At 48.5% G+C, this 14,398-nt stretch overlaps 1 protein-coding gene across 1 annotated transcript; it reads left to right on the forward strand.

The window, feature by feature from the left end:
• Positions 1 to 531: 531 nt before the first annotated feature.
• aqp11 (aquaporin 11) lies at positions 532 to 14,398 on the forward strand. The gene is made up of 3 exons (XM_038818680.1): positions 532 to 1,234; positions 8,307 to 8,423; positions 13,260 to 14,398. Exons 1-3 carry the CDS (start codon positions 598 to 600, stop codon positions 13,352 to 13,354), a joined length of 849 nt encoding a protein of 282 aa, XP_038674608.1. The 5' UTR covers positions 532 to 597; the 3' UTR covers positions 13,355 to 14,398.

Consider the following 14,398-nt stretch of genomic DNA (forward strand, 5'->3'; position numbering starts at 1 on the left):
GTCCCCCCCCCCCACCCCGACCCTCTGTCCCCCCCCCACCCCGACCCTCTGTCCCCCACCCTGACCCACTGTCCCCCACCCCGACCCCCCCACTCTGACCCTCTGTCCCCCCCCCCCACCCCCGACCCTCTGTCCCCCACCCTGACCCACTGTCCCCCCCCACTCTGACCCTCTGCCCCCCCCCCACTCTGACCCTCTGCCCCCCCCACCCCGACCCTCTGTCCCCCCCCACCCCGACCCTCTGTCCCCCCCCCCACCCCGACCCTCTGTCCCCCACCCTGACCCACTGTCCCCCACCCTGACCCCCCCCCACTCTGACCCTCTGTCCCCCCCCCACCCCGACCCTCTGTCCCCCCCACCCCGACCCTCTGTCCCCCACCCCGACCCTCTGTCCCCCACCCTGACCCACTGTCCCCCACCCCCGCAATCCAGGGCCTCCATCCTGCCCAACCCCCCCCATTCAGACTCTCCACCCCCATCTCCCCATTCAGACTCTTTCTCTCCCCCCCCCCCCCCCCCCCCCCCCCCCCCCCCCATTCCGTCCCACACATCCATCAAGTGGCTCGCTTCCCCGAGCTGCTCCATCAGTGACGGACGATGGAGGATGTTCTGGTTTCCGTTGGTGTCTTGGCCGGTGTGGTAACAGTGTGCCAGTTGCTGCGCCGCACAACCTGGGAGCTGCTGTGTCCCCGCCGGCGGTCAGGGGGGAGGCAGAGCTGCCTGGGGCCGGAGGCCCTACCCCTCGAGGTGATAGGGGAGTTCGTCTCCACCCTGCAGCTGTGTGTCTGCACGCACGAGCTGCAGCTCCTGGGGAGCTCGGGGATGGTGGGGTGGATTCCGGGACTCGGCTTCACCTACCTGATGACCGTCGTCCACATCACCACCTTCAGCGGTGCCAGCTGCAACCCCATGAGCTGCCTGGAGCAGTTCCTTTGCGGGCAAAGCAGTGGCCATGTGGCGGCCAGCAAGCTGCTGGCGCAGTTTGGAGCCGCCTCGGTGGCCCGCCAGCTATCCGAGATTGTGTGGGCCATGGACTTGTCGGACCTGCATTGGCACCATCGCCTCCGGCAGTACAAATGCACCTCGGCGCTGAACACTACCCCCGGCAAAGGGCTGGTCACAGAGTTTTTCTGCGCCTTTACACTCAGAGCTGCACTCTTCAAATTTCAGTTCCTCAAGCAGAAACACAAGATACATGCGGTGGCTGTGTTGATCACCTGCCTCGTATTTGCAGGTGAGTACAGTGCAAAACCCACCACTTTGATCGCAATCATGTAGCCGATTACTATCTCTCCATTTGATTTGATTTATTGTCAACATGTACTGAAGTACAGTGAAAAGGATTTTTCTGCAGCCGACGAACGTACACAGTACGTACATAGTAGACACAAGAATAATCAACAGGGAACATTGACAAATGGTACATCGACTAACAGTGATTGGTTACAGTGCGGAACAAGGGGCCAAACAAAGCAAATACATGAGCAAGAGAGTGTCGTGAATAGTGTTTTTACAGGGAACAGATCAGTCCAAGGAGGAGTTGTTGAGGAGTCTTGAAGCTGTTCCTATGTCTGGATGTGCGAGTCTTCAGGCTTCTGTACCTTCTGCCTGATGTCAGAGACTGGAAGAAGGCAAAGCCTGGGTGTGAGGGGTCTCTGACAATGCTGTCTGCCTTCCTGAGGCAGCACGAGGTGTAGACAGAATCAGTGTGGGGGTGGCAAGCTTGTGTGATGCTTTGGGCTGAGTTCACCACTGTCGACACTACAGTTCACCACATTTACACTCATGTCGATTTTATTTATTTTTGCATTCGTTTCTTAGGAAGTGGACATCGCGGTCATGGCCGGCGATTGTTGCCCATCAGTGAGTTGCAAAGGTGTCCTTGAACTGCTGGTAGCAGTTTGATTACATGAGTGGCTCGCTGGGCCCCGTCAGAGGATATTTGGGAGTTGACCACGTGAAAGAAAGGATGTGCATTTATATAGCATCTTTCTCATCCTCAGGCCATCCCGATGTGCTCTTCAGCTCACGAAGCACTGTTGGAGTGTAGGCACTGTTGTAAGAAACATAGCAGCCAATTTGAGCACAGCAAGCTTCCAAAAACAGCAATGTGATAATGATTGAGGTGGCAGACCCCCCCCCCCCCCTCCAATGCCCTGCCCAGCCCCCCACCCCATCAGGGACACAGCAGCTCCCCTGATCGTGTGGCTCTGAAAATATCATAGTCTGAAAGCGTTAATTCTGCCTTTCTGTCTCTCTACAGATGCTCCCAGGCCTGGCTGAATTCTCCCCGTATTTTCTGTATTTATTTTCGATTTCCAGCATCTGCAGTATTTTGCTTTTAATCTGTTTTTTGAGGTTGATTGCCTTGAGGGATGAATATTGTCCAGAACACGAGGGTTAACTCCTCTGTTGTTCTTATAATAATGGCCATGGGATCTTTTTCTTGCCCCTGGGGGGGGGGGGGGGCTTGGTTTAACATCTCATCTGTAAGATGGTACCTCTGAATTTGTGGCACTCCCTCAGTACTCACTGCAGTGTCAGCCTTGATTCTGTGATCAAGTTACCTCTTTGCTTTGAGGGCTTTTGATGTAGCCCATCCGGCTGAGCTCAGTTCGCCAAACCCAGCTGCTGGGATCATGCCCAGCACCTTCCTGCCCTGTGCCTTGGCTGGCCACTGGGTAGAAACACTGAGCAAACTGATCCTCCGTTAGCTTCATGGAGACCAGCCGCCGTTCCCTATCCTAGACAGCGACTCCTGCTAGAATTGCATTGATGTGGGCGCCCGGGGTGGATACGGCTCCAGTCGTTGAATAGTCGCAGCCACTTTTGAGTTGATGTGAAGAATTCGTACTCAGCAGAAGGACTTGAGTATTTCTGTGCCTGTAGCTGTGGTAATGCCCTCCGGTAACAGGAAGAGCAATGGAATAGGAAAAGGTCATTCAGCCCAGCGGACCTGTTCTGCTATTCAGAGAAATTGTGACAGGTCTGTGCCCTAACTTCATCCACCTTGGTTCCGCAGCCTTTAATACTCTTGGCGAATGAAAGTAAGGTTGGAAAAAACAAAACCGGGAAAATGATTAACTTGTGAGCCTGAAGGACAATTTGCTGGTTAAAAATTACTACTTGTGTTTAAAAACGTACGATTTCCTCCTCTTTCAGTTTGAGTTGAGCAGCGGGGTGAAACTTGTTGGTTAACTGTTTAATGGTTGTACGGTTGACTCAAAACTTACTGAAGGGTTAAAGTCTGCTTCTGAAGGAGGTTCGGTTGCCAAACTAATAATCTAATCATTCTCAGGTGGACCTTTGATCCCATCCCCCCTCCCTGCTCTGAAGGTTTTAGCATATGTTCTGACGTGGTCAGTAGTGGATCTCTTGTGGGAAATTGCCACGCTTTGCTTTTCGATTTCTAATCTCTGCCCCACCCCCCCGTCCAACATTAAAATGAAATGAAAATTGCTTATTGTCACAAGTAGGCCTCAAATGAAGTTACTGTGAAAAGCCCCTAGTCGCCAGATTCCGGCACCTGTTCGGGGAGGCTGGTGCGGTAATTGAACCGTGCTGCTGGCCTGCCTTGGTCTGCTTTCAAAGCCAGCGATTTAACCCAATGTGCTAAACCAGCCCCTGTATTTCCCTTGTGGAAGGCGATGGCTGGGTGGTGGGTCTAATAGAAGGGCGGGGGAATCATTTGAAAGATTGACAAAGTTGGATTCATGAAGGCAGATCGATTCGGCGTTTACAAGGTGCCTTTACGATGTCACAAACCTTTTTCCCGCACGTTAAGAGCAGCCACTATTTTAGGTGGGAGAGAGACACAATGTCCAGGGGTAATCTGGTTTTATTGATGTTAATTGACCAGGACACCTGGGAAATCTCCCTGACGAGAGTCATCCAGACTAAATGTTAGCTCCATTCTCTTCACCGGTGCTGTCAGACCTGCTGAGATCATGCAGGATTTTCTGGTCTTGTTTCAGATTCCAGCATCCACAGTCATTTGCTGTTAACAGGGAAATCGTCCCAGCTCTTCAAAATAGTGCTGCGGAGTTTATTTTCCACCCGCCCTGAGAGTGTAGACGGTGATGCTCGGTTTAACATCTGCTCTGAACCGTGTGTTGCACTGTTCAAGCTCAGAGGAGCTGGTTCAGTGCAGAGCTGAAAGTGCTCATTAGAACGGATCATTTGTATGCGTCAAAGTGTGTGGAAGCAGAACAGGGTCCCCATAGGAATCCAAGAGCAGTTAGAGAAGTGGCCTCTGCATTTGCCAGTCAGTGTTGCAGCAAATTATATCTGGAGCACCATTAGGGTTCTGGAATTATTTTTTTTTTATTTTTAAAATAAATTTAGGGAAACCGATTATTGTTTTCCCAATTAAGGGGCAATTTAGCGTGACCAATCCACCTACCCTGCACATCCTTGGGCTGTGGGGGTGGAACCCACGCAGACAAGGGGAGAATGGGCAAACTTCATACGGACAGTGACCCAGGGCTGGGATCGAACCCAGGTCCTCAGCGCCGTGACTCAGCAATGCTAAGTACTGCGCTGCGGGGGTTCTGGAATAAGCATGGATTTGGTCTTTGTTACGATCAGCGCACAGAATTACAAAGAATGCACAGAGGATAAAGTCATATAGCCCAAATGGTCTGTGCCAGTCTTTCTGTTCCATGCAATCCCACTCCTCTTCCTCTCAGCCGACCTCCGAATCCTCTATTTCTTTCTTCTTCATGATTATCTAGCTTTCCCTTGAGTACCTGTCTCGTCTGCTCGTAGCTCTGGGAAAATAAATTTCTCCTGAATTCCCTGGTGCATTCAATGGTTTTTTAAATATAAATTTACAGTATCCAACTCGTGCTTCCCCTAGCACCTCGTTCTTCATCTTTGAGTCGGGATGTGCTATTCGGATTTGGTGGACATCATGGTCCAGCGTGACCCTGTTCTGGATGTCAACATATACCCACCTTCCAGCTGGCCAATCCTGTCCCTTTCCCAATCCACCCTACACTCCCCTCCCCTCAGCAACCATAAAGCTGGTTGCTGAACCCAAACCGCAACTACCAGCAATAAAAGACTAACTCGGCACAGAGCAGGATTTCAACCTGGGACTGTGTTGCTCAGTATCACACCTGATGGGTCTTTCTGTTTGTCATTGTACCAGATGCTTTGCATGTGTATGCCCAGGTCCTCAGCCACCCCAGTTCCTCAGCCACACCCCAAACATTGCCTCTGGTCCCTATTTCCTCCATCCCACAACCTTTCGGATTTTGCGGACTGGTGTAGCAGTTGTGCGACGGAAGGGTGGTGAGGAAATTAAACCCTGCTATTGCCACGATTAACCATGCTGATAGTTTATATTGGGTGCATTGTGTATCACAGAGAGAGCAAAATCTCCAATCATCTGACTCCACAGAAACACTCCATCTTTCGCCGAGCTTTGTGTAAAAGGCTCATGGTCCCTTTGGTATCACATTTGCTTTAAGACTCGTGGCTTTTGTCTGCTCTGCACTTCCCCGTGCTTATTTTAACCAAGCCGCTAATTACCTGCCTGCGTATGTTGCTATGGAGAGCTGGATTAAACATCCTTGGCGTGGGTTAAAAGTTGCTCCACACTGCATTGCTCACATGCAGGTTCAGCAGAGTGCAGACTTTTTATCATCTTCCTTCCCCTTGCCCCCACCCCCTCCCCAATTTTCTTCCCATTTTTATGAAGGAGTTACCCTTCACATGTGAACAGACAGGGTGAGTATTGGTGGGCCATTCTACAACAGGGGCTTCATGGCTTTGTTAACCCAGGCTGTGTGCTGTGAAGGGGTGGATCGTTTGAACAACTCTGTCTCCCTGTCATCACGGCCCTGAAGTCAATTGTGAGGAATCTGCTACCTTGCCATCTGGGAAGTGACCAGGTGCCACAAAGCTGGTGAAACTGCGATGCTGATGCTGGAACCTGAAAGTTGTGTGTTGAGCACCACGGACCCCCCGGTCCCTGTGTTTCTCTCTCTCTCTCTCAATCTCTCTCTCTCTCTCTCTCTCTCTCTCTCTCTCATAGTTAGGGCAATTGCATAAGATCCCACAGAAATATTTGAAGAATAGCAGGGAGGGAATTCTCCTGCTTAATGTTTGAATTTTACTGAAGAGAGAGAGGCGTGTTTCCAAAGTTTTGGTTTTGCATTAACAATGACAAATTAATCAATGCCAAATTTCAAATAACTGCAGCGGGGAAGCGGTGGAGTAGTGGTATTGTGAAATGAAATGAAAATCGCTTATTGTCACGAGTAGGCTTCAAATGAAGTTACTGTGAAAAGCCCTTAGTCGCCACATTCCGGCGCCTGTTCGGGGAGGCCGGTACGGGAATTGAACCCGCGCTGCTGGCCTGCCTTGGCCTGCTTTAAAAGCCAGCTATTTAGCCCTGTGCTAAACTAGCCCATCTATTGCCCCAGCTATTGTCACTGGATTAGTGTACCAGAGGCCCAGGATAATTCTCTGGGGACCCGGGTTTGTATCCCACCAGGGAGGATGGTAAAATCTGAATTCAATTTTAAAAACCTGGGAACCATGAAACCATTGTCGATTGTTGTAAAAGCTCATCTGGTTCACTAATGTCCTTTAGGGAAGGCAATCTGCTGCACTTACCTTGTCTGGCCTACATGTGACTCCAGACCCTAAGCAATGTGGTTGTCTCTTAAATGTCCTCCATAATTTCCCAAGCTCCTGGGTAATTCAAAAAAGGCGCACGGCTTGACCATATTCCTTTTGTTTGCAGAGTGGGTTGCTGTGAATGAGTGTATGCCACTTGACTAACGTTTACTCCGAACGGAGTTTCTTAGGTGGGCAATCGTGCTCGTTCGCGAGTGATCGCCGCAGAAGACTCCTAAACTGGTACCTCAAAGAAAAAGCAGATGACCTACACGTTTAGGAACCGGTTTTGCGTTTGTCACGTTTTCTCAATAAACTTCCAACGGGAATGTGTTGCTTTTAAAACACAGTGAGATGCTTAGAAGAAATTTTTTTTTTAAATTTTGATTACCCAATTCTGTTTTTCAGATTAAGGGGCAATTTAGTACGGTCAATCCGCCTACCCGGCACATCTTTTTGGGTTGTGGGGTTGAGACCCCGTGAGGGACCACCGAGCCTCCCCTGCTTAGTGATGAATTGAGCATCACTGAGTTGAGTGGTTCCTTCGCGAGTCTGGGGTCAGATATATGACCGACAGCAGAGCTGGTTTTGCATGATTACTGCCTCAGTATTGCACAACCTGGCTTAGAACATAGAACAGTACAGCACAGAACAGGCCCTTCGGCCCTCGATGTTGTGCCGAGCAATGATCACCCTACTCAAACCCATGAGTTTGGGAGCCAAAGATGCTGCTGGCCCGCCTTTCTTGTGAAAGCACCATTTCTCCAGTGCTTTGAGGTGCCTGCTGTAGGTTGTCCATGTCTCCATATTACAAAATATCACAAAATCTACTTTCCCTGTTACAAAATTGATTTAGACTCAAAAATACTGAATTTGGGATATCCTGTAGTTATGAAAGATTGTTATATATTTCTTTTTTTTTTACCCTTTCTTAAACAGTGGAATAAAATTACTCAGTCAAGGAAGATAAATGGGTTCAGGAGATGATTTCTCCAGGCAGCGGAGGGATTGAGGAGTTATAGTAATAATAATCATCTTTATTATTGTCACAAGTAGGCTTGCATTAACACTGCAATGAAGTTATTGTGAAAGGGCCCTAGTCCCCACACTCCGGCGTCTGTTTGGGTACACAGAGGGAGAATTCCGAATGTTCAATTCACCTAACAGCACATCTTTCGGGACTTGTGGGAGGAAACCGGAGCACCCGGGGGAAAACGCGCAGACTCCGCACAGTGACCCAAGCCGGGAATCGAACCTGGGATTCTGGCGCTTTGAAGCAACAGTGCTAACTAATCTGCTGCTGTGCTGCCCTCGAGGAGGGGTGGTGGTGAGCCGCTGCCTTGAATGTAATATGATTGAGCAGTTTGCTGACCGTTTCAGAGGACGGCTCGGCAGACGGTCACATTTGGGAGTTGCGTGCCTGGGTCTGGATGGCAGATTTCCTTCACTAAAGGAGATTACTGAACCAGATGGGGTTTATGACAGTCGGGTGGTTTCATTATTACAAGCATTTTATTCCAGATTTATTTAAGAAACTGAATTTAAACTTGCCCCGGCTGTAGTGGTGGGATTTAACCATACTCCTCAAAGTCTTCTGGGCAGGCCCCTGTTAGTAACGTAGCTGCTATGCCATTCTATATGTTAAGTGGTTTTGGATAAAGTGATTTTCCTCTTTGCAGGTGGAGACCTAACGGGGGCTGTGTTTAATCCGGCCCTGGCCTATTCAATCACCTTCAACTGCGTGGGAAGCACGTATCTTGAATACTGTTTCGTTTACTGGCTTGGACCCTTACTGGGTAAGGAGACACCGAATCCTAGACTTGTGACAGCACAGATGGAGGCCATTCTGCCCATTGTGTCTGCTCCAGCCCAATGCAAAAACAACTCCTCTGGTCCTAATCCTCTACCTTTACCCCGTAGTTCTGAAAATGTATTCTCTTCAGATAATGAAGTTCGATTGAACCTGCCTTCACACTCGCAGTACATTCCAGGTCCTAACCACTGCTCGCTACGTTTATATAAAAAAAAAATGTTTCTCCTCATGTCGCCATTGCCTTTTTTTTGCCAATCACCTTAAGTCTCCGGTTCTTGATCCTTTGGCCAATGGGAACAGTTTATTCCTCGTTAACCTATCCAATCCCTGTCATAGTTTGGAATACCTCTATCAAATCTCCTCTCAACCTTCTCCAAGGGAAAACAGTCCCAGCTCCTCCAATCTGTCTTCATAGCCCAATTCCTCATCCCGGCAACCACTCGCACGTATCCTTTCTGCACCCTCTCCAATGCCTTTGTGCTCTTCCTGAAGTGTGGTGCCCAGAATCGCACACAATACTTGGTTGAGGGCGAACTGGTGTTTTTTTTTATACATGTTTAACACAACGTCCTTGCTATTCAGCTCTGTACCCCTAATTATAAAGGCCCGATCCTGTATGCCTTATCAACCAGTCTCTCAATCTGCACTGCCACCTCCGATGATTGTGCCCATTCGCTTCCAGGATCCTTTACAATTCTCCCCTGAATGTTATATTGCGCCTCGTTCTTCCAATCAAAATGTGTCACGTCCGGGTGGCACGGTGGCGCAGTGGTTGGCACGGCTGCCATTGGCGTTGAGGACCTGGGTACGATCCCGGCCCCAGGTCACTGTCTGTGTGGAGTTTGCACATTCTCCCCGTGTCTGCGTGGGTTTCACCCCCACAATCCAAAGATGTGCAGATTAGGTGGATGGGCCACGCTACATTGCCCCTTAATTGGAAAAAAAATAACTAGGTAATCTAAATTTATTTTTAAAGAAAATGTCATGTCCCACATCTCAGAATGACAGAATTGTTACAGCGCAGAAGGGGACACAGTGCTCCAGCTGATGCCAAACTATAACATAACCTCATTGCTCTTGTACTCAATGCCCCATTAATAAAGCCTACTGTACAGTATACTTTTTAACTGCTCTCTCAACTTGTCTTGCCACCTTCACTGACTTGCACACAAATCCCCCCCCACCGTCCCTCTATTCCTGTATTCCCCGCTTTAGAATTGTACCCTTTATTTTATATTGCCTGTTCATGTTCTTCCGACCAAAGTTAGTCACTTCACACTTTGCTGCAATAAATTTCACCTGGAAGGTGTTCGCCAATTCCACCAACCTGTCTATGTTCTGTGATCAACATGCAAATTTGGAGCAGGAGTAGGCCACTCGGCCCCTCAAACCTGCTCAATAAGATCATGGATCATCTGATTGTAACCTCAACCCCACATTCCCTTCTCTTCCCCCCGTGCCCCCCACGTTAACCTTTCACCCCCTTGTTTATCAAGTATCTATCTAGCTCCGCCTTCAAAATATTCGAAGACTCTGTTTCCACTGTAAAGGGACAAATAACCCAGACTCACAACTCTGAGAGAAGAAAATTCTCCTCCTTTCTACCTTAAATGGACAACCCTTTATTTTTAATCAGTTGCCCGAGATTCTCCCACAAGAGCAAACATCCTCTCCACATCCACCCTGTCAATACACCTCAGGATCTTAAAGGTTTTGAATAAGTCGCCTCTCACTCTTCTAAACTCCAGTGGAGACAAACAAAACCTCTCTAACCTTTCCTCATAAGACAACCCACCCATTCCTAGTCTTGGTCTTGTAAATCTTCTCTGAACTGCTTCCGATGTATTTACAACTTTCCATAAATAAGGAGACGGTAGCACAGTGATTAGCACAGTTGCTTCACAGCTCCAGGGTCCCAGGTTTAATTCCCGACTTGGGTCACTGTCTGTGCGGAGTCTGCACGTTCTCCCCGTGTCTGCGTGGGTTTCCTCCAGTTTCCCCTCGGTTCAAAGGTGTGCAGGTTAGGTAGATTAGTTGTGCTAAATTGCACTTGGTGTCCAAAAACGTTAGATGGGGTTACGGGGATAGAGAGGAGGTGTGGGCTTGAGTGGGGTGCTCTTTCCAAGGGTCGGTGCAGACTCAATGGGCCGAATGGCCTCCTTCTGCCCTGTAAATTCTATGTCTATGTCTGTGATACTGTACACATTAGTCCTGATGTCGTCTCACCACAGCCTGTAAAGTACAACCTCCCTACTTTAATCTATTCCCCTTGCAATAATCTATTCCCCTTGCAATAAACAATATTCTATCAACTTTGCAAATTACTTACTGCACCTGTGAACAAACCTTTTGCAATTCATGCATTAGGACACCCAAATCCCTCTGTATCTCCGAGCTCTGCAATCTCTCAACCATCTAGATAACATGCTATTGTTTTTCTGCCAAAATGGACAAATTCACAGTTTCCCACGTTATACTCCGTTTGCCAGATCTTTGCCCACTCATTTAACCTCTCCATACTCCTTTGTAGCCCCGCAGCTGGTGAAGGTATCACTCCACCTTCAGGGAGTTTTCAGATGGCTATTGCAATAAATATTCCCACGGGAACCATGTTGCTTGCTGAGAGCGTTCCTCTGCAGCATGAGTGTTGGCATCAGATATAGTTTCCTAACTGCTGGTGCGGTTGACATTAGCTGAACAGTTCTGGTTCCCTATTCCCTCACCCAGTGATTCATGTACAGCTATGATATTGGCTTCTATCCAATCCTTAATAATTTGTCCAGCTATCATATCAGAGGCACAAACCTCCCCATCAACTTCCTCCCAATTTTCAATGATATGCTAGAGTCACCAATAGTTTTGTCAAGCAATCCTTCTGACGGTTAGAGTCCTATCTGACACAAGAAGGTTGTTGAAGGTCAATCAAGGCAGTCCCATGGTACCAAAGAGAAAATGCTGGTAAATCTCAGCAGATCTGGCAGTATCTGTAGGGAGAGAAAAAAGCTAGCGTTTCGAGTCCAGATTGTCAAAGCTCAAGACAGAGAAAATGGGAAATATTTATACTGTGGGGTGAGAATGAAAGATGAGTCATAGCCTTAAGGTTCTGACTTCTCTCGCTATGACTCATCTGACATTTTGCATGGTTTCTAATATATCGATCAACACACAGGCCCTACTGAATCAATATACCCACAGCACATTGAGGCAGAAAGGGGAATGAGGATATCTGAATGTTAGAAAAAGAAGGAGGCACATAGTTGTGCATCTCAGATGATTCACAGCGCACTTTGGGACTGCCCGTTTGACCAAAATAAGATTGACAGAATGAGCATTGCACTGAATGAATGGGCTTCTTATGTACAGAGACGTTGAATTGTTTTGGTTAACATGTGTTTCATAGAATTTACAGTGCAGAAGGAGGCCATTCAGCCCATCGAGTCTGCACCAGCTCCTGGAAAGAGCACCCTACCCAAGGTCAACACCTCCACCCTATCCCCATAACCCAGTAGCCCCACCCAACACTAAGGGCAAATTTGGACACTAAGGGCAATTTAGCATGGCCAATCCACCTAACCTGCACATCTTTGGACTGTGGGAGGAAACCAGAGCACCCGGAGGAAACCCACGTACACACGGGGAGGATGTGCAGACTCCGCACAGACAATGACCCAAGCCGGAATCGAACCTGGGACCCTGGAGCTGTGAAGCAATTGTGCTATCCACAATTGCAGCTATAGAATCATAGTATTCCAACAATGCAGAAGGAGGCCATTCGGCCCATCGCATCTGCACCGACCCTCCAAAAGAGCATCCTACACAGACTCACTCCCGCGCCCTATCCCACCAAACCTAATGGGCAATTTTTTTAGACTGGTCAATCCACCTAGCCTGCACCTCTTTGGACTGTGGTAGGAAACCGTAGCACCCGGAGGAAACTCACACGGGCACTGGGAGAACGTGCAAACTCTACACAGTGATCCAGCGGGGAATCGAACCCGGGTCCCTGGCGCTGTGACGCAGCAGTGCTAACCGCTGTGCCACCGTGCTGTCGATCTCCGTCGCTCGCAATGATGTCACGGAGTGAAGCGGTCCAACTGTGCGCACTTCCCATTGGCAGCAAACGCAGCTCTCTGATGGAGAAGGTAGGTCCTTCCTATCCACTCTAGGTTCCTCACAGGGCAGCACGGTGACACAGCGGTTAGCACTGCTGCATCATGCGTCGAGGTCCCAGGTTCAATCCCGGCTCTGGGTCGTTGTCTGTGTGGAGTTTGCACATTCTCCCCGTGCTTGCGTGGGTTTCACCCCCACAACCCAAAGATATGCAGGCTAGGTGGATTGGCCACGCTAAATTTCCCCTTAATTGGAAAAAATAAATTAGTACTCTTAAAAAAAAAAAAAAAATTTTTTTAAAAATCTAGGTTCCTCACAATTGTTGACATCTCAATTGAATCTCCCCTCAGCTCCTCCGCCCTAAAGAAAACAACCACAGACTATCCAATCTTTCTGTGGTAAAATTCTCCATTCCTGGTAACGCCCTTGTACATCTCCTCTCTGCCATTTCCCTTCCTGTAATGTGGTGACTAGAACTGTTCCCAGTCCTCGAGCAGCTAGCCGTGGCCTGACTAATGTTGATACAGTTCGAGTGCAACGTCCCGGTTTGTATTCTGTGCCTCATCTGACAAAGGAAAGTATCACGCGTGTGCTGCCTTAACTGCCTTGTCTCCTGGTCCTGCTTCCTTCAGCAATCTTCGTTCAGGCAGGTCGTGTGCTCTTTTATCATTTGCTGCAGTGTATTGTCTCTTTTCCCCCCTTTCTCCAGGTGTGATGACAGCTGTCTTGATGTTTGGCAATAAATCAGTACTTTGTGCCAATGAGAACACAAAAATACAAACGGCCAAGGAGAAGAGGGCCTGATTGCAGTGGAATTGTACGAATGAATTGTGGACCCTATTGCCTTCGTGAGACCCCTCATAGGGAGAGGGGAGAGGAAGTTACAGTAATAAAAAAAGTTTTTAATTTCAACTGAGATTTTGAGTAATGTGGGACTGTAATGAGCAGTATTAATCAACTTAGATTTACTGGGGTCACCCCCCCACACCCCCACCGTGAACCTTTGTATCACCCAGACTGATGATCTGGGTTACTTTGATATGAGTGAATCCATCCTGCAGCGAAGCATTTGTAATATAATGACCATTTGGAGCAAACGGGTTGAAGATATCAAAATGACCACCAGCATCTTAAAGACTCGGTCCCTCGTCTGTGTTGTCTACTTTTCGAAGAACCGTTTATCCTCTGCTGTGTGCAGGGGTGGGTGGTCAGAGTACACAGCAAGTGATTTATTTTACGATCAGGAGTGTGCAACACCGGACTCTCAACGATGGCGTAACCGGTTCAGCGTCGCACTGAAGTCCACAGACGAGAAGGTTTGTCAGGTGACGTCAGCCGGGCTGCTGCTCGTTGGAGCTCGGAAGGGACCCCTGCTCACTATCCAGTGACTATCCAGCTCAAAGGGCACAGGCTTGGAGATCGTGAGAGGACCAACCTGGGCTTGGCTTGCGTAGTCAGTCGATGCTCACTGTCCGGGCTCGCACACGACGAACGATCACTTGGGCAAAGCTTCAGAGAGTAACATGTCCACAGCAACCATTGGGCAATCCCTTGAGCCAGCACCATTTGGGAAGGGGAAGTATTTTCCATGATAGAATATGAAAATCTATTTATAGCTATTGTGTGGGGCTTGGTGACCAAAGAATTTTAATAAACTGTCCATTTGTAGAAGCTATTGTTGGCAAGGACCGAGTGTCTGGGATTACATAGGAAGGCGTTAAATCGGGTTCCTGATTTACTTTTGATATATTTCCATAGCACATTATGATTAAACAAACATTCCCTGATACTGTGAGGAAATGTTCGTGCAAAGATAAATAAATTTTAAAATTGATTTTTAAAGATTAA

The sequence above is a fragment of the Scyliorhinus canicula genome, chromosome 14 (genome assembly GCF_902713615.1).
Source record: "Scyliorhinus canicula chromosome 14, sScyCan1.1, whole genome shotgun sequence".
Classification (NCBI taxonomy): Eukaryota; Metazoa; Chordata; class Chondrichthyes; order Carcharhiniformes; family Scyliorhinidae; genus Scyliorhinus; species Scyliorhinus canicula.